We start from the raw sequence: 25,000 nt of genomic DNA, 5'->3' as shown, positions 1-25,000 counted from the left end.
GCGGGCGAGACAAAGCGGGAAGTCCGTGTGGAGGAGAGCACCCAGGTCGGAGGAGATCCCTTCAGGGACGTCTTCGGAGACTTCCTGGGACGGGACAGTCTGGGAGGGCTCAGCGGGATGCCGGCGGGCAGCCGACCGCCGCTGCAGGACGGTGTGTGTGTGTGTGTGTGTGTGTGTGTGTGTGTGTGTGTGTGTGTGTGTGTGTGTGTGTGTGTGTGTGTGTGTGTGTGTGTGTGTGTGTGTGTGTGTGTGCGTGCATGTATGTGTGCGTGTGTGTGTGGGTGCATGTGTGTGTGTTTGTGTGTTTGGCTCTCTAACATCCTGTGACTCCTCCCCTTCTGTAACACTGCACTCCTGCTGCTCCACAAACTGGTTCCTGTTTGTAAAAATGTCAGAAAAGGTTTTGAAAATATGTTTTTATCTCGATGTCGGTAATAACTCCGGTTTGAACGTTATAAAGGATGAAGTATGACGCAGTCTGACCAGGTGGTGGCAGTGTTGTCTTCAACCCAAACTACAAACTGTACGTAAAAATGTGCGAAGTCTCCGGGTCTGAATAGTGAAACTTTAAAGTATAGTACCACTGAGGGCCACTACGGGATGGCTCCAACAGAATCCCATTCAAAAAGCACTGATTGACAGGCCTGTGGTGCAGTCAAGTATAGGTGGGCGGGGCATAGTGTTTTGTAGCTCCTCCCCAGCTCATCCAAATATGTTCACTTCTGGCTCCAAAGTAGCAAGATGGCGACGGCCAAAAAAAACGTTTTAAAACGGCAGCTCACAAACTATTGATCAAATGTTTATTTTTAGTAATAATTACAACTGCTCCAACTATTTATTAAAAATGTAATTCCGTTGACTGTATGTGTCACAAACAAACAGTGAAATAAAAAGAAAAGAGGACCCAGTTTGGTTCCCTGAGGAACTCCAAACCTCATTTTATCTGATAAAGACAGAAAATCATTCATTTAAACGCAGGTTTTTGTTTAAGTTGACTGATGTGCTGGTCTGCAGTGGATTCATGAGACATTAACAGTTTGGTTCTGAGTTCTCGGTGCATGAAACAACTCACACTCAGTATCAGAACCAAATCATCCCAAATCTTCTGATCCACGTCCGCCTTCCTCAATCTTCTTCCTGTTCTCAGGTGAGGCAGGAAACCAGGAGATGACGGCTCAGGTGACGAGTCCCGGCGGGAAGACAGAGGAGGCGGAGATCATCCGAGGAGAGGACAGCACCTACAGCGTGCGCTTCGTCCCACAGGAGATGGGCCCACACACCGTCAGCGTGAAGTACCGCGGCCAGCACGTCCCCGGGAGCCCCTTCCTGTTCACCGTGGGGCCACTGGGGGAGGGCGGGGCCCACAAGGTCCGGGCGGGAGGGACTGGACTGGACCGGGGCGTCGCCGGGATCCCAGGTGGGCTGGACGGTTTGAAGACTTCCTGTGGTGCTCCTCAGCGCCCCCTCCCTCTGCTGGAGGAACTGCAGCTCCGACCACTCGCTGTCATTTAAACCTGTTTGTTTTGCAGCTGAGTTCAGTATCTGGACCCGAGAGGCCGGTGCCGGAGGGCTGTCCATCGCCGTGGAGGGACCCAGCAAGGCCGAGATAACCTTTGAAGACAGGAAGGACGGATCCTGTGGGGTCGCCTACGTGGTCCAAGAGCCAGGTACAAACACGAAAACACAAACTCAAATACAGACTGCAGATCCCAGATTTGACTTCAGACCCATTTAGACCAGAGGAACGTTAACAGGGAGATAAAACACTATAAACCAAAATCAATAAATGGACTTTTGACTGAGCCATTAAATGTGACTATAGTTTCACTTCACATCATTACGTTTATATTTTTAAACACAGTAAGTATTTTTTCCACAAGGTTCCAGTCTGGCTCCACTACTTTTTATTGTTATATGGAACGATGTTGTTAACCAACTTATTCTGTCACAAACATTAAAAGTTCATTTTAATGATATACAATTTTTATATTTAAAGTGATATGATGTTATAGGAAGATAAGTTTCTTGTAAAAATGGATTAAATTGTTAAAATTTGTTTAAAAACACATTAGAAACATGTATGTTAAAACATGTTAGAAACACATGTTAGAAACACGTATGTTAAAAACATGTTTTTAACATGTTAGCAACATGTATGTTAGAAACATGTATGTTAGAAACACGTGTTAAAAACACGTATGTTAGAAACAGGTATGTTAGAAACTTATGTTAGAAACATGTACAGTGCATCCGGAAAGTGCTTCACTTTTTCCACATTTTGTTATATTACAGCCTTATTACAAAATGGATTAAATTCATTTTTTTTCCCTACAAATTCTACACACAACATTCCATAATGACAAAGTGAAATTAAAAAAAAAATTGAAATTTTTGCAAATCTATTAAAATTAAAAACAAAAAAGTCACATGTACATAAGTATTCACAGCCTTTGCCATTACACTCAACATTGAGCTCAGGTGCTTCCTGTTTCCACTGATCATCCTTGAGATGTTTCTACAACTTGATTGGAGTCCACCTGGTAAATTCAGTTGATTGGACATGATTTGGAAAGACGCACACCGTCTATATAAGGTCCCACAGTGGACATGTCAGAGCACAAACCAAGACATGAAGTCCAAAGAATCATCTGTAGACCTCCGAGACAGGATTGTATCGAGGCACAGATCTGGGGAAGGGTACAGAAAAATGTCTGCAGCATTGAAGGTCCCAATGAGCACAGCGGCCTCCATCATCTGTAAATGGAAGAAGTTTGAACCACCAGGACTCTTCCTAGAGTCGGCCGCCCGGCCAAACTGAGCGATCGAGGGAGAAGGGTCTTTTCAGCAGCAGGAACTGGGAGACTAGTCAGGATGGAGGGAAAGATGAATGTAGTGATGTACAGAGACATCCTTGATGAAAACCTTCTCCAGAGCACTCTGGACCTCAGACTGGGGCGAAGGTTCATCTTCCAACAGGACAATGACCCGAAGCACACAGCCAAGATAACAAAGGAGTATCTTCGGGACAACTCTGTGAATGTCCTTGAGTGTCCCAGTCAGAGCCCAGACTTCAACCCGATTGAACATCTCTGGAGAGATCTGAAGATGTCTGAGCACCGACGCTCCCCATCCAACCTGATGGAGCTTGAGAGGTCCTGCAAAGAAGAACGGGAGAAACTGCCCAAGAATAGGAGCCAAGCTTGAAGCATCATACTCAAAAAGACTTGAGGCTGTAATTTCTGCCAAAGGTGCTTCAACAAAGTATTGAGCAAAGGCTGTGAATACTTATGTACGTTATATTTTCGTTCTTTATTTTTAATAGGTTTGCAAAAATTGTAAACAAACTATTTTCACTTTGTCATTATGGGATATTGCGTGTAGAATTTTGAGGAAAAAAATTAATTTAATCCATTTTGGAATAAGGCTGTAACATAACAAAATGTGTAAAAAAGTGAAGCGCTGTGAATACTTTCCGGATGCACTGTATGTTAGAAACTTATGTTTGAAACATGTATGTTAGAAACGTATGTTAGAAACATGTATGTTAGAAACAGGTATGTTAGAAATGTATGATAGAAACGTATGTTAGAAACGTGTTAGAAACGTGTTAGAAACACGTATGTTAGAAACAGGTATGTTGGAAACATGTATGTTAGAAACACATGTTAGAAACAGGTATGTTAGAAACACGTATGTTACAAACATATGTCAGAAACGTGTTAGAAACACGTATGTTAAAAACACGTATGTTAAAAACATGTATGTTAAAAACGTATATTAGAAACACAGATGTTAGAAACACGCTAAAAACACGTGTTAGAAACACCCATGTTAAAAACATGTATGTTAGAAACGTGTTAGAAACACCTATGTTTAAAAACATGTATGTTAAAAACACATGTTAGAAACACGTGTTAGAAACACATATGTTAGAAGCGACAGTGGGCCCAGAGTGGATCCCTGAGGAACACCACAGCGATGAAGAGCTGCAGCAGACGTCAGTGATTCAACACTAATATAAAATGTCCCATAATATTCAGGTGATTATGAGGTTTCCATTAAGTTCAATGACGATCACATCCCCGACTCGCCCTTCATCGTGCCGATCGCCACGCTGTCGGACGACGCTCGCCGCCTCACCATCACCAGCCTGCAGGTCAGAAAACCTCTGAATCCACGTTGAGTCTGATTCTGATTCTACGGTCAGCTGAGCTTTCAGAATACATGAAGTCTGTCCTCATTAAACCTTCTGACGCGTCCTCGACTGGATTAAAGGTTTATTTCTGAACCACTGACGCTTCTATTTCTGTATTTACGTCTCAGTTTCCTGTTTTAACTGCAGCTCTGTATCCTGGACGTCTTTTTATATTTCATCTGTCTTCTGATGAACTTGAACTGTATAAATATCCTCGTCATCAGGAGATGGGTCTGAAGGTGGGTCAGGAGGCGTCCTTCGCCGTGCAGCTGAACGGAGCTCGAGGTGTGATCGATGCCAAGATCCACACGCCGTCTGGAGCCATGGAGGAGTGTTACATCACCGAGCTGGACGGCGGTAAGAGAGGAGGAAGGTTCTGGAGAACCACCAGGCTCCAGTCTGGGTCCTCTGGTTTTAAGAATCTCATGTTTCCAGGACACGTCAGCATTTATTAATACGACTGTTATTCACCGATATGCAGACGACACACAGCTTGACGTGGATGTTTATCAAGATGATCTGAATCCATTTTAACGCCCTGAAACTAAAACTGAAACTGAACGATGACAATAACCACAAACAAAACAACGTCCTGATTATTGATCTTAAAACGGAAAGCAAGAAACTAGTTAATTAGAAAAAATTGCAGATTGAGGAAAATAATTTTTTCCTTGAAATTGAAAATTAATTCCTGTAAAATTACAAAATCTGCAGAGCTTGTTTAAAATTGCGTTAATTTTTTTAGATTTCCTGGAGTATATGTATCTATATGGAGTATATATATATATATATATATATATATGGAGTATATGGAGTACATGTATATGGAGTATATATATATATGGATTATATATATATGGCGTATATATATGGAGTATATGTACATGGAGTATATATATGGAGTATATGTATATGGAGTATTTGTATATGGAGTATATATATCTACATGGAGTATATGTATATGGAGTATATATCTATGTGGAATATATATATATATATATATATAGTAATAATTGTTATGACTCTACGTGTTCCTGCAGATCAACATGCGATCCGATTCGTCCCGCGGGAGAACGGTGTTCATTCGATAGATGTTCGTTTCAATGGCAGCCACGTCCCCGGCAGCCCCTTCAAGATCCGAGTGGGGGAACCGGGCCAGGTCGGAGATCCGGGGATGGTGTCGGCCTTCGGACCGGGTCTGGAGGGAGGAACCACCGGTACACATTAACAATAAAGAAACTCCTTCTTTTAAAAGGCATTAATGAAGCGGACTCTAACGGGTGTTGGTGTTTCCTCGTTCAGGCGTGGCGTCGGACTTCATCGTGAACACGTGTAACGCCGGTTCCGGCGCTCTGTCAGTGACCATCGACGGCCCATCCAAAGTGAAGATGGACTGCCAGGAGTGTCCTGAAGGATACCAGGTGTCCTACACACCGATGGCTCCCGGGAGCTACCTGATCTCCATCAAGTACGGAGGACCCCAGCACATCGTGGGCAGCCCCTTCAAGGCCAAAGTCTCAGGTGGGTCGGTGGACCTGCGGGTTCCTGGTTCTGTTACCTTCAGTGGCAGAAGAGTCAGAACCAGGAATAAACCCGCTGCAGCTGAGCAATAAATACCAACCAGATAAATCCGGCCTCATATCTGATGGAGAGTTAACAGTCTGACCGACGGAAAATATGTGACTTAATTTAGCCCGGAGTACTACACAGGAACGTCTGGCACCGGCTATTGGACCGGGACCAGAACGGGCCAAGCCACAACCCGGTCAGGGAGAAGCAGATCCTCCTGCTGGAGTCCAACAGTCCTTCGGTTCAGTGGGTCTCTCCTCAGTCACCATTCAAACTGATGTCACAGAAAACAATGCAGCGACATCATGAACTGAAAAACATCAAATGAGATCAAAGATTTCAACAAAAGAGAAAAAACAAACAGATCTGCTTTTAAAACCAGTTTAAACTGACGACTCATCGAGTTTCAAGGACCTGACCTGAACTTTCTGAAACTAAAAATCTGATTATCGAATCCCAAACTTGTTTATGAAAACTTGAATCAGAGCGAACTACTGATGTGACCACATTAGTTTTGGGCGTCATGACAACGCCCTGCACCATGCATCAGGGGAAATGAATGTCCTTCAGGATAAAAGTCCAACAGCAGCAGTTCAGTCAAACTTCAAATAATTCCTGCAAATTTGGTACAAATGTTCACTTGGACTCTAGAATGGGCTGTTTGGAACTTGGAGGTCGAAGGTCACTGTGACCTCACAGAAGTTTAGTTCACCTGCAGATAATAAATCCCGTTAATTCCTCCCACTGAGGACGACGGATGTCCACATACTTTTAGAGAAACCTAACCGATGTCTCTGTGAATCTTTTTTCCAGGACCTCGTCTCTCCGGCGGACACAGTCTCCACGAGACGTCGTCCGTCCTCGTGGAAACCGTCACCAAGTCGGCGGCGGTGGGCGGGGCCTTTGCCTCGTTGCCCAAGTTCTCCTCTGACGCCAGTAAAGTGATCTCGCGGGGCGCCGGCCTGTCGAAGGCCTTCGTTGGCCAGAAGAACACGTTCACCGTCGACTGCAGCAAAGCAGGTGAGAAAAAAAGCCTTCCGAGACGAGTTGGTCTCTCGGGACGTTCGTTCTACCGACATTTCTTCTTCCGGCTCCGCAGGCACCAACATGCTGATGGTGGGCGTCCACGGGCCGAAGACACCGTGCGAGGAGGTGTACGTCAAACACACGGGCGGCCGCATGTACAACGTGACGTACACGGTCAAAGAGCAGGGCGCCTACATCCTCATCGTCAAGTGGGGCGACGACAACGTCCCCGGCAGCCCCTTCCACGTCACCGTCCCGTAGGACACACCGCCTCCTCACGACCTTACGTCCGTCCTCTGCGGCGTCTCCACGGTGACCTTTGACCTCCTGGTCTGGGCGACGGTTCACACTTTCTTCTGTCTCACTTCCTTCACACTCATCTGACTTCACTGAAGTTCCTCCGCAGCTTCAGGACTTCGTGGGTTGAAGTTTCCTCCTTCGGGTCGAACCTGGGACGACGTTCCCCCAGAAAGCTGCAGTGGTGTTGGAGGTTCGGGACAAACTGCTGTGACTTTAACAAATACTTTCTTTTTATTTATTCTCAGACGTTTTTTTTTTCTCCTCTCGTTATTTTCTTTGACAGAAAATGGTCTTATTGTTGAGCAGCTGATGGCGACGTTCGTCTTTTACCTGAATTCATTTTTCAGAGAAAAAACAAACTGATGTCACGAGTTAGATATTTTTTTACCACAGAAGGAAGTGAAGTGAAACATCCTGTTTATTAGTGAATGTTGAAACCAACAGATATTACAGAAACATTTGATCTGCATCAAAGTGGATGAGTGATTAAAGTGGAGCTGTTTGATATGTTAACCTTCTGTATGACCAGATTGTGCAGGCATAATAAAGTTTTAAGAACTCCTGCTGCTCATCTTATTAAAGTCAGTCATATGGCGCCCCCTGCAGGCTGCAGTGTTCATTACAGCCACAAACAACAGCCTGAGGATTTATTATTGATGACGTGTTCACTCAGCTCGAGTCTCAAGTTGGTGGAATTGGAGGTGTGAAGAAGGAAAAATTTATAAATTATAACAAAAAATTAAAAAGATAACTTAATCATTTTTTATTAGAAAAATGTAATCAGACATGGAAGACAAAAATAAATCTGTAGTAAAGACAGGTAAACCCACTCCAGTTCTATAAGACTAAATCAAAAACAAGAAATAAAAAGAGTCATAGAGTCGACTGTTTAAAACTTTATTTAAATTAATTCACACGAAACTAGATTATTTTTTATGTTTTTTTAGGAGCTGCTTTTTAAGGTTGATCAGATCTTTGATTTTCAGTGAACTGAAGTTTAAATCATTTCCAGCAGAAACTGTTAATCACGTGATTTGAGGACAGTTTGTAAGAGTGCAGCTGCTGCAGGCGACCAGCAGGTGGCAGCAGAAACTCATCGACGCGCATGAGGTTCAAACACAACAAGAGTCCTGATTGATAAAACTAAAGTTACATTTCTGTGGTGATAAAAATCTGTGAATTTCTGAGACTTTCTCACATTTGAATCATCAGAGATTCGTTGATTGTTAAATAAAATAAATTGTATTTTTAAATTTCCAGTAAAAATGAGTACAAGTTCTTGAGTGTGTTTTGGTAGAATCTGTTTTATATTTAATGACAATAACAGAAGAAGGAAAAACTGCAGACTGAACGTAACTTTAACATCATAATAAAACATTATTAAAGTGCAACATGTGTGAGAACTTTTCTAACATTGACTTAAATTAAACTGTGAAATTTACAGATTTGTTGACTTTAAAACGACTTCGAACTAAAAATTACGATTCTTTCAAAGTTCAAATAAATTTACAGGTTTAAAAAAAAAAAAAAACTGTGAAGGACAAATTACTGTTTTAGATTTTGTGAATCTTCCCATGAAATTCAGTTGATCACAAACAAATGTTTTATAACGTTTTTATGGCACAAATGGAACTTTAGACATTTTAACTTCATGAAGGCATGATGTCAGTGTGTGTTTCTGTGTGTGTTTCTGATTGTGTGTTTCTGTGTGTGTGTTTCTGTGTGTGTGTGTGTGTGTTTCTGTTGTGTGTTTCTGTGTGTGTTTCTGTTTGTGTGTTTCTGTGTGTGTGTTTGTGTGTTTCTGTGTGTTTCTGTTTGTGTGTTTTTGTGTGTTTCTGTTTGTGTGTTTTTGTGTGTGTGTATCTGTGTGTGTGTGTGTGTGTATCTGTGTGTGTGTGTATGTGTGTGTATCTGTGTGAGTGTGTGTGTATCTGTGTGAGTGTGTGTGTGAGTGTGTGTATCTGTGTGTGTGTATCTGTGTGAGTGTGTGTGTATCTGTGTGTGTGTGTGTGTGTGTGTGTGTGTGTGTGTGTGTGTGTGTGTGTGTGTGTGTGTGTGTGTGTGTGTGTGTGTGTGTGTGTGTGTGTGTCCAGTTCCTGGGAACGTGGGGACATTATGTCCTCACTATAATCCAACGGGGGACCAGTTTTCCTGTTTTCAGGGTTCAGACCTGGTTTCAGGGTTCGGGTCAGATCCCAGTTCTGGTTCTGGTTCTGGTATCGGGGGATTAACGGGTCCTCGAAGGGACAGAAGGACAGACCTCGTGTGTTTCGGTCCACCTTAAATCTGTCCTCGCGCACCACGTGACCGTGTTCCTGGAAAGTTCCTGGAAACGCTTCTTTTGTGTTGATGTGATATCAGTTCATCGGCCGGACTCGGAGCTGGCAGCTCGGCGACGGACGGACGGTTGGACGCGGTTCGGGACGGACTCGGTGTTTTTGGGTCTCGGCGGGAAACGGGAACCTGTCGGTGTTTGTTGTGACTGCAGCTGACTGACGGCTGGAAGCGGAGGCTGGGACCGCTCACACCCGCCATTTGTGACGGAGGACAGAGAGAGGAGGACGGGGAGCAGAGACCCGGGGAATGGAGCCTGTCTCCGGGTTTGGACTCTGAAGGTTCCGCCGGCATGCCGGGCTGTCTGCAGAGGACGAACCGGCGCTGCCGCCTCTGAGCCGCCGGTCTCCGGGGACAGCTAGCAGCTAGCTCGGACAGCCGCCTGTCAGGTGAGTCCGGTGGGACCTGTCAGTCAACATGTCACCGCTCAGTGACAGCAGGAGGTGCATCAGACAGGTGAGGAGCGGAGCAGAACCACCAGAGTCCACCTGGAGCACCTGCAGCGACACCTGGCCCCAAATCCATTTATAGTTCCAGAGGGAAATGGACAAACTGTCACTTTACGCCGAACTCTATTCTAAATTCTCGCAATTTTACTTCTTCTTCAGACCTGAGATGAACAAACCGGTTTCTAAACTAAATTATACCTTTATAATGTTTTTTACAGTTCATTGTTCAATTCCGCTCAAAAGAATAAATTCTCCAGGTTTCATTTATGGTCAGATAAATGTTTTCACTTGAAGCCAGAGAATCTGTCAGGTTACCCCAAACTCGATTCAAATTTCCGTTGATTTTCTGCTCCTCCGTGGCCTCTGGCGTTCAGTCCTGCTTAAATACAAAAAATTATATTTTTTCCTGTTTTTTTACTACACAGTTTTGAATTCCGCTGACAAGAACCAACGTAACAAGCGATATTTGTTCTCAGAATTAAACTTCCAGTCGGTCTCCTGTTTGTCTGTGAATGTCTGTTCATCAGAGACCACAGACCAACACGTCATCACACATGTAACAGACAGTTAATGAGACACACGACGTTGAAAAGCACCTGTCCTGCCTTAAATCGATCATTTTCTTCCAGCGAACAATAGGAAAAACAGATACGTCCCGCCAAATCTTATTGAAAGATCCTGTAATTTTAGTTTCCTCTGTGGTCGGTTAGAGTATAAATATTTCAGGCAAAAAAATCTGACATGTGAATCCCACTCTTAAATTCTGCACACAAGCATAAACTCTTTATTTAAAGATGGATAGATTCTCTAGCAGTAAAACCATTCCAAGCCAAAGTCAACTCAAAATTCTGTCAATTTAAGTTTTCTGTGTGCAAAAACCACAATTATTATGTTTGTTCTTAATATTACAATTATAGATTTCACAAACCGGATGTTATTAAGATATCTATTATCAATCGGCACTGATCAGTAACACGAGGTGGTTTATTACACGTTTAATCCTTGTATGGCACCTGAACCACCGTCTGCTCCTCACTCTTGTTTTTTTTATAGAACACAAAACTTTTTTTTCTCCCACCAGATTCCATTCAGAATTCTAACAATTTAAGGTCGACTTGTCTGTTTCCCGCTTTGTCTCAGTGGGAAACGCTGGAGCAGCCAAACACACTGGGAAAAAAAGCTGCGTTATGTAAAGGGATGTGATGTTAACAAAGGACTTTGTTGTGACACAATGCAAACAGCTACAGATGTATTATTCTGTTACACCCACAGAGCTTCCACAGACGGTTATTTCATTTTACCACGATTTTTAGTTTTATTTACTCCGATTATATTCTCAGTTAGTCTTTAAAAATGTTTGAAAAATACAAAACAAAAGTGTTTTCAGGTCCGAAGTTGCTGCTTCAGATGTATTATTTTGTCCAAAGATATTCAGGTTTAAATTGTCAGATTTTTGAATGGAGTCTGGTGTGAGAGGAAAGTGTCTCTCCTTGCTTTATTGTTTTATGGCTCACGTGAACTGAACGGCTGTAATAATGGATGTCGTTACATTTCCAGGAGTGTGTAAAGATTTCCGAGGTGAACGGCGTCCTCCATGTCTGAGCTGTCCGTCTGAAGGCCGGCCCAAGGTTGGACCTGTCCAATGACCTGCCAGTCCTCCGAGTCCACGGAAACCATCGAGGGTGACAGACGAGCCGACGACAACTCCGGAGCTGTGGAATCGGATGAGAGCCGCATCGCCTCGGCCATGAAGGACCTCAGGAACACAGGTGGGCGGGGGGGCAGAGAGGTGGAGAGGTTCAGCTTCCTGTTGGACTTCCTGTCTCTCTAACTTCCTGTAAAACTTCCCGTCTCTCTAACTTCCTGTAAAACTTCCCGTCTCTCCAACGTCCTGTTGGGCGTCCCACCGTCACGCGGCGGGACGCCCCGTCATGCAGTCAAACCAACTCGTAGGAACTCTGACTTCCTGTCTGATGTCCTGTCTGATGTCCTGTCTGACTTCCTGTCTGCCTGACTTTCTGTCTGTCTGACTTCCTGTCTAACTTCCTGCCTGCCTGACTTCCTGTCTGTCTGACTTCCTGTCTAACTTCCTGCCTGACTGACTTCCTGTCTGTCTGTCTGACTTCCTGTCTGCCTGCCTGACTTCCTGTCCGCCTGACTTCCTGTCCACCTGACTTCCTGTCTGTCTGACTTCCTGTCTGCCTTACTTCCTGTCTGCCTTACTTCCTGCCTGACTGACTTCCTGTCTGCCTGACTTTCTGTCTGTCTGACTTCCTGCCTGGCTGACTTCCTGTCTGGCTGACTTCCTGTCTGTCTGTCTGACTTCCTGTCTGCCTGACTTCCTGCCTGACTGACTTCCTGTCTGTCTGACAGACTTCCTGTCTGTCTGACTTCCTGCCTGCCTGACTTCCTGTCTGCCTTACTTCCTGCCTGACTGACTTCCTGTCTGCCTGCCTTACTTCCTGCCTGACTGACTTCCTGTCTGCCTGACTTTCTGTCTGTCTGACTTCCTGCCTGGCTGACTTCCTGTCTGTCTGTCTGACTTCCTGTCTGTCTGACAGACTTCCTGTCTGTCTGACTTCCTGCCTGACTGACTTCCTGTCTGCCTGACTTCCTGTCTGTCTGACTTCCTGTCTGTCTGACTTCCTGCCTGACTGACTTCCTGCCTGACTGACTTCCTGTCTGCCTGACTTCCTGTCTGCCTGACTTCCTGTCTGCCTAACTTCCTGTCTGACTGACTTCCTGTCTGCCTGACTTCCTGCCTGCCTGACTTCCTGCCTGCCTGACTTCTGCCTGTCTGACTTCCTGTCTCTCAGGTTGGTACTGGGGCAGTCTGACGGCTAACGAAGCCAAAGAGATCCTGCAGGACGCCTCTGAGGGGACCTTCCTGGTGCGGGACAGCTCTCAGCGCGACTACCTGTTCACCATCTCGGCGATGACGTCAGCGGGTCCCACGAACCTGCGGATCGAGTACAAACACGGGAAGTTCAAGCTGGACTCGGTGGTTCTGGTGAAGCCCAAACTGAAGCAGTTCGACAGCGTGGTGCACCTGGTGGAGCACTACGTCCAGCTGTCCTGGACCAACGACAAGGCGGCGAACTCTCAGCCGGCGCCGGCGCCGACCAACGGGACGGTCCAGCTGCTGCTCACCCGGCCGGTTTACACCGTGTTGCCGCCGCTGCAGCACCTCTGTCGCATCGCCATCAACCGCAGGACGCGGCAGGTCCAGAACCTCCCGCTGCCCAACCGGCTGAAGGACTACCTGACGGACTACGCCTACAACGTGTAGAGAACACGCCCACCGGTGCCACCTGACCGGATCAATCCCATCATGCACTGCTCCTACGAGGCAAATGGACGTGAAATAAGCAGCAGGACGTTCAGATGACGTGAAAGTCACCCGTTGGTACCGCCGGCCCGCCGGGTGGTCCTGAACGGCAGCGAACACCTGAGGTTCGGCGGGACGCCCCGTCACGCGGCGGGACGCCCCGTCACGCGGCCAAACCAGCTCATAGAAACTCGTAGCTAAAATGGCAAAATGCAAATATACAAAAAGAAAACCCTAAAACGTTTGGTCCTGAGGAGCAACTACAACAAACACAAAACGAGAACGAACGGCGTCGGCAGAGTTCACGCAGAGTTCACGCAGAGTTCACGCAGAGTTCACGCAGAGTTTCCGATGTACCTCAAAGTTAGCAATAGAACTAGCCTTAGCTAACATAGCTACTGTTAGCCCAGCCACCGTAGCCAGTCTGATTATTAGAAAGTGATGACATCATAAAAAACATCATCGTAGAACATTAAGCACACATCTGTTTTAGTATTCACCATAAACACACTGAATAACTGGTGACTGTCGTCAGCTGATTCCTCCCAGCGATGTGATTGGTGGAGACCTTTCTCACTTCCTGGTAAATGTCATCGTCAGAGTGACGGAGTCTCTTTGATCTTCAGATACATCAGGAACTCTCCAGAAACTCGTCGACATTTCTTCACTTTTACTGCTTCATAAATCTGTAAATCTGTGAAACTGTCGCCCGGAGCAAAGTTACGTAACGTCTTACTGACAGAAACAAAACTGTCCCCGCCGGTCCTACCTGTAAACACGGGAGACGGAGCCCTCTGATTGGCCGGCGGACGGCCTGTGTTGGTGAGTCGAGGTTCCCTGATCGATGGAAAACAAACAGCTGCTGCGACTTGTTGTTGGTTTCATGTGAATCCGTGGAGGTTTGACCTCTGTGGACTTTGACCCCGCCGGGTGTCGCACGCCGCAGCTCAGAGCCAATCACGTCGCAGTATCACACGCATGTTAACACTGCGCCGTGGAACTGAAACTCACATATTCACAGCTCAGAACCCCTCATTCTTACCTCCGTGTGTATGGAAACCATCTAACCAGACTCCATTCAAAAATGTTTTATTTTTAGGGTTCCTCGTTAACTGTCAACTATCATCACCTGGTAGAACGTCAAATCTCAGTCTCTTTGAAAACTTGAGGTCACCAAGTGAACTCGGCACATATTGGGTCAGATTAAAGTCCAGATCAGAATTTTCTTACAATTTAATTTATTTTAAAAGTTTATTTAATTCGCGTGGAAATGTACAAAAAAAATGACCGGTGAATTTTTACTTTTCAGAACTAAATTCTGACTCTTCTGTTTGTGTGGAGATCATTCAACCAAAGTCTGTTCAAAAATCTTTTGTTTTTAGAATTCCAGGTCAAAAGTCAACTAGTTGTTGTTAACTAGTAGTTAACTACTTAAGTAGTTAACTACTAGTTAACTAGTAGCTCCTACTGGAACGTAAAATAAAAATGATTTTACTCATTTTGACCTCAAAGTTTTAACTGAATTCTAAGTCTTCCCATCTGTTTGGAGACCATTAACCAGACTCCATTAAAAAAAAATCTTTCATTTTTTGTTTTCCTTGTTAATTGTTAACTATTAACACCTGCTGGAACATAAATTATGAAAACTTGCGGTCATCTCTTAAATTCAGCTCATATTTGTTTCATTGAGTCCGACTCTATTTCATAAAAATGTTAATTAATTTACTGAGTCTGCTGTTCCATGGTTACAAATGTAACTACGGTTCTATGAAATCACATAAATGACCTGTTAGATTCAAACTGAACATTTAATTATCCCTAAATCAATAACTACATTTCTGAAGCGACATTAGCATGTAGCTAACATTTAGCATCATTTGTTTACGCTTCATGTTTATTGATTCCTTTCAGAATCGTTAATAATCGATCGATCTGAACATCCCGACATCGAGCCTCTTGTTTCACCCGTAACGACTCGGCCATGTCGGTGGCACTCTTCCAGGTCTGCTTTTAAGGGGGCGGGGCCGCCGAGGTCACGTGGTCCGCTCAGGTAAAGGGGGCGTGTCCCGCTTCGGTTCGTCTCTGACGTGTTCCTGTCCTCCGGTCGGTCGGTGAAGAGAGGGAGCGCTTGTTTTCTGCTTCAGCTGCGGTTTCACGGTGAACAGCGGCCGCTTGTTTCCGCAGTGAATGAATCTTGTGGAGCTCTGAGGCTGTTTGTACGCAACGCAGCTGCGTTTTCTAGAGATATTTATTGATTGTGTCACACTGTGTTCTGGTACGTTTTGTAAAGAAGCTGCAGAAGCGTTTCCTCGTTCCGCCTGTGAACTGTAACGTTGATCAGATCCGAGGTCATTAAAACTTCGACATGGTGCTGCATCGAGACTTTTATTTTCCCGACTCCTTTCTAGGTCGTCAGCCGCCATTTATTCTTTATTTACTCACAGATGAGTTTTATTGAAGCCCAAAAACATTTAATAACTTAAGTGTTTTCTTATATTTCATGTGCTTAAAAGCCAAAAGCTACATTTATTTTCATCAGCTGTTGATTTTCATTTTTATGTGGTTATCTCATATTTTGTCCACATCCTCCTTTGTGACAGAAAAAAAGAAATAAGTGAAATTTAAGGAATAAACACTAAATAAATAATGAACACACTACATAGTTTAATAACATGCTTCATCATTGTGCTGTTGGTATAAACCTGCATCATCTCACTGGGTCGTTGTATTTCACATTATCTGCATCGACATTTCCGCCAAACCCCATAGACAAATCTTTGTGATTTACAATTCTTGGTTTAATTCTTAAGTGTTAAAAATTTATTTTTGACATTTTGCCTCCTTTGTGGTCTTCTGGTGAATTCTGCACCATATTTTATAAACCATAAAGACTTCTTCCAAATTTAAACCGTCCCGTTTTCTTCAGTATGGAAAGTATCCAACTTAACTCTATTGAAATTTGACTTTTCATTGACATATTAAGTTTTCATGTTTTTTTTATAGCATACAATTAGATCTTTTAAACGACTCAAGGTCTTCTCACCACTTCGGCGCACATTTATCACCAAATATCCCTTTGTGATCTCTAAACATGATGTTCTTAGACTGTTTGTTACTGCCCAGCGTCGTACAAACCGGAAGTAGTCTGTATAAAACGTACTAGTTTTCTTCAAATACATTTACCTGGTGTAATAAATGTACACCGAATTCATACCTGGCCGATACTAAATCAATAAATCCAGTTGTTTTATAATTATTTATAATTCTTCCGGTAAATTTCACTAAACTTTCAATGAAAACCGAGGTTAGCTTCAGCAGAACGTTTGTTCCGCTTCTCGTGTTTCCAGTCGGACACAATAACATTGAGGGAACTATTTTTTTCCCCCGGTTAATAGTTGTCTCACAGGACTAGCCAGGATGAGTAATCCTGCTAGTTGAGTGGGAGATAACTAGGTTGGTTTACGGAGGTGTTAAAGGCAGCCAGCTGCTGAAATGGACCCGGAACACAAAGCGGTGCTCCGGAAACACCGGCTGGAAGTGTCCGGGCAGCTGCTGGTCAGCGACTCCATCGTTCCGTTTCTGTACCAGGAGGACATTTTGACGGACGCCCAGGTGGAGGACATCGAGTCGCAGCGGACCGACCGACAGAAGAGTCTGAAGCTGCTGGACCTGCTGCCGAGCCGCGGCCCGCGGGCCTTCAGCGCCTTCCTGCGGTCTCTGCACGACTTCGGCTGGATCCGAGACCGACTGCTGCTGGAGCTTCAGAACCCACCTGGACCACAAACCACAGGTGAGACCAGGGCGGGGCAATAGTGTTGTAAAATTCCTTCTGGACCACTTCTGTCCAGGTCCAGGTCCAGGACCAGGTCCAGGACCAGGACCAGATCTAGGACCTGGACCTGGTCCAGATGAACTCAGATACTTTAAGACCATTTAAAACCAGTTTCCTTGAAGGAAGTTTCTGGTTATCAATAATTCCCAGAAAGAAACAAACCAGCAGCAGTTTGTTGTCATAGAAACATGACACGTGTCTCCTTTACAGAACATCTCGGTTCTGGATCAGAACTAATAATCGATACATAATCAAATGTGCTGATTGTGTGATTTCTGCAGGAGGAAACTTTCATCTGTGGTCGGAGGTTTTTATCAGAAACGACGTCAGCGAGCGGAAAGTTCCGGGAAGAAACTCCAGGATTTAAAACAAGGCTTTTATTTATTATCATCGCTGAATCATTTATTGAAATTAAAGTTCTGAAATTGGAATATTTAGGGATAAAATTTTAAACTAAAAGTTTTGTTTTGTAGTTAATCAGAATTTGGAATAGATCGTAATTTAGATTAAAGACGTTAATGGGATTAAATTGTTGGATTAAAAATTGTGACGCAATACTAAATTCTGCTGAAAATTTGAAACAACAAATGAATTTGAAAAAAAAAAAAAGACAATTCCAAGATGATCATCAAAAAATATAAAATTTGTGTAAAACTCACAAATAGAAAACCTGCAACTTCATTCAGTTTCCAGTCGATATTTTAATGAAATCAGTCTGATTATGGGATTAAATCAAATATAAAAATACATAATATACATCAAAGTGAGGAATTAGACTAAAAAGTCTAAATTGTCATTATAAATTGTGATTAAAGTGTAGATGTTTGATTTAGCAGCAGCTGTTGATTTTGATGAGCGTCAGCTGATCAATCAGTGACACCCCCACCCCCTCACCCCCCACGCCCAGAGGAATGTGGAGGGTTTCCAGCCTCTTTACCTGCAGCTCCACCTGAACAGTCGTTTCCTGTGAATCTCACGACGACACGACGAAGAAGCTCCGACTTCTAATGAACTTCATCTTTTCTTTTCATCGAGCCGTCGACTCTTTTCTTCCTCAAACAAAGTTTCAGGACTCGTTTCCAAGAACTCTCCATCCCGGTTTATTGGTCGCGTTCGAAGACGCTGACTCACTTTTCCTGGAAAAACCCTGAAAGCAGGGAAGCAGTTCTGAGAAGAATCTCCCGGATCAGCTGGAATCCATCTTTAACTCCAACACACTTCATCCTTCAACAGTCAACACGGATGTTTTACTTTATTTCAACAGTTTCTTCTCAGTATTTCGACTTCTGTCTTCAAATCCAGACTCTTTAAAAGTTGTCTGAAAGATTCAATAAAAACAGTTCAGAATATAAACTTTATTCTTTGAATGTCTCATTGTTACTTCAAAAGTTTAAATTAATTTCTTCTTTTGTTCCTAAAAATTGTATTATTTTTATTATGGTAATTTCATCTTAAAATTTTATTTAAAATTGTATACGTTAATCTTAAAACGCTGACTTCTATCAAAACAAATCTGGTGTTCATCTCAAAAATAAAGTTTAATCTCATTTCAGATTTTAAACCTCAAATTTTCTCACATCAGCTTCAATATTTTTTTTTATCACAATTCTTCTTTTCTTTTTAAAATGTATGTAAATTTCCAAATAACTTTTTTTTATTCCAATATTATTATGTTAATTTCATTGTTTGTAATTTTTTTTACCCCTCAATTTTGTAACAAAAGTCATAAATCTGAAGTTGAAAGATTTAATGGGCCAATTACTCAATAATGAAAACATCCAGAACAACAGCTGTTGATAAATTAACATTAAGGTCAAAGGTCAAAGTTCAGTTATTTAACAGTTTTATCTCTACAAACTCTTTTATTCTGCAGTTTGCTATTTCTTAAAATCGGTGTTTTTTGAATGAACCCTGGTGGCCTCCATCTCCGTCAGCTGACCACGGTGACACCAAGTAGTTGTTTGTTGTTCTGAGCTACGTTCTGTTTGTCCTGACGTCCTCGTCGCCGTGGTAATTTCAGTTCCCGGTATCAGTTGGTCGGCGGGGGTGCTGCTCTGTTTGGGCTACGTTCATTGGACGACGACGTCAACAACAAACTACAGAAAAAAAATACTACGACTTCGCTCGTGGTCAACGTGTCGCAACCGACGCGCTGCGGTGGAGTTTTAGGTCACTGGAACAGGAAGTGGTCCGTTCATCTACCGGAAACAAACAAGGACCGTTAGTTTGGTGGCAGATTAAATAAACAACAACAAAATCAAACATTCACAGATTTCATTTTGAAATAAAAGACAGAAAAATATAAATACATATCAGAATTTCAGATTTATTTCTGTTTTGACATAAAATATATGATCAGCAATTATGTCTTAAGATTTTTTAAATCATAAATTTGAAATAAAATGTTGATATAAAATTCAGGCTCAGATAAATAACACTTTTAAAATCCAATTTAGATTCAGTTCCAAAACTTAAGATAGAAATCTGATTTCCGAGATCAAATGTTAATGTAATTTGGGGAAAAAAATTTAACATCTGATATGAAAATCCACATTTTTAGATAAAAATAAGAAACGAAAACTAAAATCTGAATGTTTTCTATAAAAAAAAAGTTCGTACGGAGAAATTAAAATTTGAAATGTTTTTGGATCAAATGTTTGAGACGATGTCGTCATGAATGTTTTGTTCCTGCAGACGTCGTCCGACTGCCGGACTCGCTGCTCCGGAAGGTTCCTTCGGACCGGGAGTTGTCCCGGCTGGCGTCCCGGCTGGGAGCCGAGTGGGAGGCGGTGCTGATGGACCTGGGTCTGTCCGCCGAGGCCTTGTTCCGCTGCCGGGCCGATCACAGCCTCAGCACTCATGGGGCGGTTCTGGCCGGTCTGGTTCAGTGGCGCCGGTCCGAAGGGAAGACGGCGACGGTCCGCAGGCTACTGGAGAGTCTGAGGGCCGCCGACGTCCATCCGTCGGTTCTGGAGTCGGTTCTGATGTGACCCGGTTCCATCCATCTGTCCACGTAGAACACGTCGTGATGATTTGATGGACAGAAAGTTCTAAGAGAATTTTTGAATGTTCATGAAACTAAAACTAGAATTAAATTAAATTTGCAGTCGAAGGGAATTAAGTTAAACCGCTTAAAGTTAAAGTAAAAAAAAATATTATATTTTTAACTTTTTTTAGAATCAAAAGAAATAAAATAAAAGTATTACGAGCACGAACTGTTTAAACAACAAATATTGTAAATAAAGTTGATTCTGAATTTTATATTAAATGAAGATTATGATTTTATAGAATTTAAATTTGACTTTAAATCAAACTTTGTTTGATTCCTTCTTCGTCTGTTTGTGAACACAGTCCACCCCCCCCGCCCCCACAACCCCCACCCTCCACACACCCACACACACAAACACTCCCCCACACACACACACACACAAACAACCTCCCCCCCACACACACAAACAAACACTCCCCCCCCCACACACACACAAACACCCCCCCACACACACACACAAACACTCCCCCCCACACACACACACACAAACACCCCCCCACACACACACACAAACACTCCCCCCCACACACACACACAAACACCCCCCACACACACACAAACAAACACTCCCCCCACACACACACACAAACACTCCCCCCACACACACACACAAACACAAACCCCCCCCCACACACACACAAACACCCCCCCCCCCACACACACACACAACACTCCCCCCCACACACACACACAAACACCCCCCCACACACACACAAACACCCCCACACACACACAAACACCCCCACACACACACAAACACCCCCCACACACACACACACACACACACACCCCCACACACACACAAACACCCCCCACACACAAACACCCCCCTCCCCCACACACAAACACCCCCACACACACACAAACACCCCCACATACACACAAACACCCCACACACACACAAACACCCCCCCCCACACACACACACACCCCCACACACACACACACACACACACACACACAAACACCCCCCCCACACACACACAAACACCCCCCACACACACACACAAACACCCCCACACACACACAAACACCCCACACACACACAAACACCCCACACACACACAAACACCCCCCCACACACACACACAACATAAACACCCCACACACACACACACACACACCCCCCACACACACAAACACCCCCACACACACACACAAACACCCCCCCACACACACACACACACACACACAAACCCCCCACACACACAAACACCCCCCCCACACACACACAACAAACACCCCACACACACACACACACACACAAACACCCACACACACACAAACACCCCACACACACACAAACACCCCCCACACACACACACACACACCCACACACACACACAACACCACACACACACACACACACACAACACACAAACCCCCCACACACACACAACACCCCCACACACACACCCCCCACACACACACAAACACCCCCCACACACACACACACACACACACACACACCCACACACACACAAACACCCCACACACACACACAACACACCCCCCCACACACACACAACACACCCCCACACACACACACACACCCCCCACACACACACAAACACCCCCCCACACACACACACACACACACAAACACCCCCCCACACACACAAACACCCCCCCACACACACAAACACCCACACACACACAAACACACACACACACACACACACAAACACCCCCACACACACACACACAACACACACACCACCCACACACACACACACACACCCCCCCACACACACACAAACACACACACACAAACACACACACACACACACACACACACACACACACACACACGGAAGTTGACTTTTGTGCTCAAAAACACAACTACACAGTCAGCAAGTCAAATCGGGAAAACTCGGGAACACTTGGGAACTCATGAACATTCAGGAACATTGAGAAACATTCAGGAACATTGAGAAACATTGAGGAACATTCAGGAGCATTGAGGAACATTGAAATACTGAGGAACATTGAGGAACATTGAAATATTGAGGAACATTGAAACACTGAGGAACATTGAGGGACATTGAGGAATATTGAAATACTGAGGAGCATTGAGGAACATTGAAATATTGAGGAACATTGAAACACTGAGGAACATTGAGGGACATTGAGGAACATTGAAACATTGAGGAACATTGAAATATTGAGGAACATTGAAACACTGAGGAACATTGAGGGACATTGAGGAACATTGAAACATTGAGGAACATTGGAACGTTGAAACATTGAGGAACATTGAAACATTGAGGAACATTGGAACGTTGAAACATTGAGGAACGTTGAGGAACGTTGAGGAACATTGGAACATTGAAACATTGACGAACGTTGAGGAACATTGGCTGCTGTCGGTGTTCCTCATTAATTCCTCAACAGCTGCTGAGGTCGTGTCGGTTGGTTTTCAGGACTGAAGACTTCAAACTGAACGAGATGCTTTCTGATTTCAGACGTTTAAATTTGATTTAAAAAGTAGAAACCAGCTTGAGGTTCTATTGAACCCGTTACTGGTTCTGAATTTAAACCGGGTTGATTTATCAGCATCAGTGAAGAACATTCAGGATTTTAATCTGACATTAATGTTGACAATAAAATCAGAAAGCTGAGATTAAAAATAAACTTTAAAAAAATGTAAAAGTTGCCTCAATGCCTATGATAGCGCCGCACTAGCGGCAGCCTGTTGCAGCCCCCCCCCCTCCCCCCAGTGTGTTGTTATTAGTATTTTTTAAGTCTTTCTCCTCTTCGGAGTTGTTTTGTTTTTTCTTTCTCTCTCTCGTGTGTTCAGTTAACGGTCAGACAATGGACCGTAATTTTTCCACGTTTCTGGCTGGGGCCATTGTTATTGTTTACTAGCGTGATCAGCTGATCGCGCTGAGTAGACCTCTACTGCTGCTGCCCGGAGCGAGGCCTGAGATCCCCGTTGAACTTCGGAGAAGACGTCGGGGTTACAGAGCTGGAGCTAAGCTAAAGGCGGAAAGGAGGAAATATAAACCAGCGGTACCGGAGATCTTAATGAGGAACGTGAGGTCGTTGGACAACAAGACGGACGAGCTCGGCGCTGGTAAAGACCCAGAGAGAGTACCGGGAGTGCAGCATCATGTGTTTCACCGAGACATGGCTGCACTCACATCTCCCGGACCACAGCGCGGCCGTACCGGCTTCAGGACCGTTCGGGGGGACGGAGACGTTGTTCGGAGCGGCAAGAAGAAAGGTGGAGGGATTGCAGTCTATGTGAACGAGAGGTGGTGTAATCCCGACCACGTGTGTGAAGGAACGTTTCTGTAGCCCGGACATTGAACTTCTAGCCGTGGGGATGCGCCCTTATTATTTACTGAGGGAGTTCACGTCCACCATTGTTATCGCTGTGTACGTTCCTCCATCAGCTGACGTAGAGGCAGCAGTGGACACCATCCACTCCACTGTGGCTAAACTGCAGACTCAGCATCCCGGTGCATTTTTTTTAGTTACTGGAGACTTTAACCAGTCTGGATAAAGTCCTGCCAACTTTGCACCAGTATGTTAACTGCCCCACAAGGAACAATAAAACTCTGGACCTCCTGTATGCTAATGCCATGGATGCATACAGTACTACTGCCCTTCCCCCCCTTGGTAGATCAGACCACAACCTGGTCCTGCTGACTCCCAGGTATGTCCCCCTGGTGCAGAGGCAGCCTGTGTCCACCAGGACTGTGAGGAGGTGGACACAGGAGGCCAAAGACGCCCTGCAGGACTGCTTTGAGTCCACGGACTGGGACGTGCTGTGTGGACCACATGGGGAGGACATCAACAGCAGGACGGACTGTATCACAGAATACATTAAATTCTGTGAACACACCACCGTACCATCCTGGACTGTAAAATGCTTCCCCAACAATAAACCGTGGATCACCAGTGACCTGAAAGTTCTTCTTAATCAGAAGAAAGCAGCCTTCAGGTCTGGGGACAGGGAGGAGCTCAGGAGAGTGCAGCGCCACCTGAAGGAGAAGCTCAGGGAGTGCAAGGACTGGAGAGGAACAACCAGGGGGAACCTGGAGAGGAACAATCAGGGGGAACCTGGAGAGGAACAATCAGGGGGAACCTGGAGAGGAACAACCAGGGGGAACCTGGAGAGGAACAATCAGGGGGAACCTGGAGAGGAACAATCAGGGGGAACCTGGAGAGGAACAACCAGGGGGAACCTGGAGAGGAACAATGAACTAAACTGTTTCTTCAACAGGTTTAGTTCACCGCCCTCATGTCTCCTCCACACCTCACACCTCCCAAACACCTCTGCTGCCTCCCTCCCTCCCCCCTCTGCGCCCCCTGGTGAACTGCATAGAGCCCTCAATCTCAAAGGGCTCTTCCTCCATCGACACCTCGACCCCCCCTCCCACCCCCCTCTCTGTGACAACTGGCCAGGTTAGGAGACAGCTGGAGAGAACCCACCAGCGCAAGACTGCAGGACCTGACGGCATCAGCCCCGTGGTCCTGAAGACCTGACGGCATCGGCCCCGGGGTCCTGAAGACCTGCGCCGTCCAGCTGGCTGAGGTCCTACAACACCTCTTCAACCTGAGCCTGAAGCAGGAGGAGGTCCCGGTGCTGTGGAAGACGTCCTGCCTGGTTCCTGTCCCTAAGAAGACGACTCCATCCGGCCTCAACGACTACCGACCGGTTGCCCTCACATCTCATGTGATGAAGGTGCTGGAGAGGCTGGTCTTGGCCCACCTCAGGCCGCTGGTGAAATCTTCTCTGGACCCTCTGCAATTTGCGTACCAGCCTCATGTGGGAGTGGACGACGCCATCATCTACCTGCTGCAACGAGCTCAGTCTCACCTGGATGGAACCGGTGAATCTGTGAGAATCACTTTCTTTGATTTCTCCAGTGCATTCAACACCATCCAACCACTGCTGCTGAGTGAGAAG

At 44.9% G+C, this 25,000-nt stretch overlaps 3 protein-coding genes across 11 annotated transcripts in view; all 3 read left to right on the top strand.

The window, feature by feature from the left end:
- The window catches only part of LOC138614387 (filamin-C-like), a 42,129-nt gene extending 33,648 nt beyond the window's left edge, over positions 1 to 8,481 (top strand). For 7 of the 9 annotated variants that reach the window (XM_069687820.1, XM_069687817.1, XM_069687819.1 and 4 more), the window contains 9 exons: positions 1 to 151; positions 1,148 to 1,417; positions 1,530 to 1,667; positions 4,041 to 4,156; positions 4,420 to 4,552; positions 5,236 to 5,412; positions 5,498 to 5,716; positions 6,578 to 6,784; positions 6,864 to 8,481. The exon at positions 1 to 151 is cut by the window's left edge and continues 107 nt beyond it. In XM_069687820.1, coding sequence (XP_069543921.1) covers positions 1 to 151; positions 1,148 to 1,417; positions 1,530 to 1,667; positions 4,041 to 4,156; positions 4,420 to 4,552; positions 5,236 to 5,412; positions 5,498 to 5,716; positions 6,578 to 6,784; positions 6,864 to 7,051 — 1,599 coding nt within the window. In that variant the 3' untranslated portion in view covers positions 7,052 to 8,481. The remainder of the gene's footprint in view (positions 152 to 1,147; positions 1,418 to 1,529; positions 1,668 to 4,040; positions 4,157 to 4,419; positions 4,553 to 5,235; positions 5,413 to 5,497; positions 5,717 to 6,577; positions 6,785 to 6,863) is intronic. The other 2 variants (XM_069687822.1, XM_069687821.1) reach the window with 1 other exon arrangement.
- A 900-nt stretch (positions 8,482 to 9,381) lies between these two features.
- socs2 (suppressor of cytokine signaling 2) lies at positions 9,382 to 13,348 on the top strand. Its single transcript, XM_069687807.1, has 3 exons — positions 9,382 to 9,813; positions 11,431 to 11,642; positions 12,690 to 13,348. The coding sequence occupies exons 2-3, from the start codon at positions 11,516 to 11,518 to the stop codon at positions 13,160 to 13,162; spliced, it is 600 nt and encodes a 199-aa protein (XP_069543908.1). The 5' UTR covers positions 9,382 to 9,813; positions 11,431 to 11,515; the 3' UTR covers positions 13,163 to 13,348.
- Positions 13,349 to 16,569: 3,221 nt separating this feature from the next.
- cradd (CASP2 and RIPK1 domain containing adaptor with death domain) lies at positions 16,570 to 20,023 on the top strand. Its single transcript, XM_069687808.1, has 2 exons — positions 16,570 to 16,991; positions 19,728 to 20,023. The coding sequence occupies exons 1-2, from the start codon at positions 16,694 to 16,696 to the stop codon at positions 20,021 to 20,023; spliced, it is 594 nt and encodes a 197-aa protein (XP_069543909.1). The 5' UTR covers positions 16,570 to 16,693.
- The last annotated feature ends 4,977 nt before the right edge of the window (positions 20,024 to 25,000 follow it).

The sequence above is a fragment of the Brachyistius frenatus genome, unplaced genomic scaffold (genome assembly GCF_029030835.1).
Source record: "Brachyistius frenatus isolate BFR_SWC_R1_liver_20210118 unplaced genomic scaffold, ASM2903083v1 Contig_492, whole genome shotgun sequence".
NCBI lineage: Eukaryota > Metazoa > Chordata > Actinopteri > Embiotocidae > Brachyistius > Brachyistius frenatus.
This window is presented reverse-complemented; position numbering and strand designations above follow the sequence as displayed.

Coding starts and splice junctions, on each gene's coding strand:
- socs2 (XM_069687807.1), top strand. CDS start 11,516: ATGACCTGCCAGTCCTCCGAGTCCACGGAAACCATCGAGGGTGACAGA. Junction 11,643..12,689: donor GAAGGACCTCAGGAACACAG/GTGGGCGGGGGG, acceptor CCTGTCTCTCAG/GTTGGTACTGGGGCAGTCTG.
- cradd (XM_069687808.1), top strand. CDS start 16,694: ATGGACCCGGAACACAAAGCGGTGCTCCGGAAACACCGGCTGGAAGTG. Junction 16,992..19,727: donor ACCTGGACCACAAACCACAG/GTGAGACCAGGG, acceptor TTGTTCCTGCAG/ACGTCGTCCGACTGCCGGAC.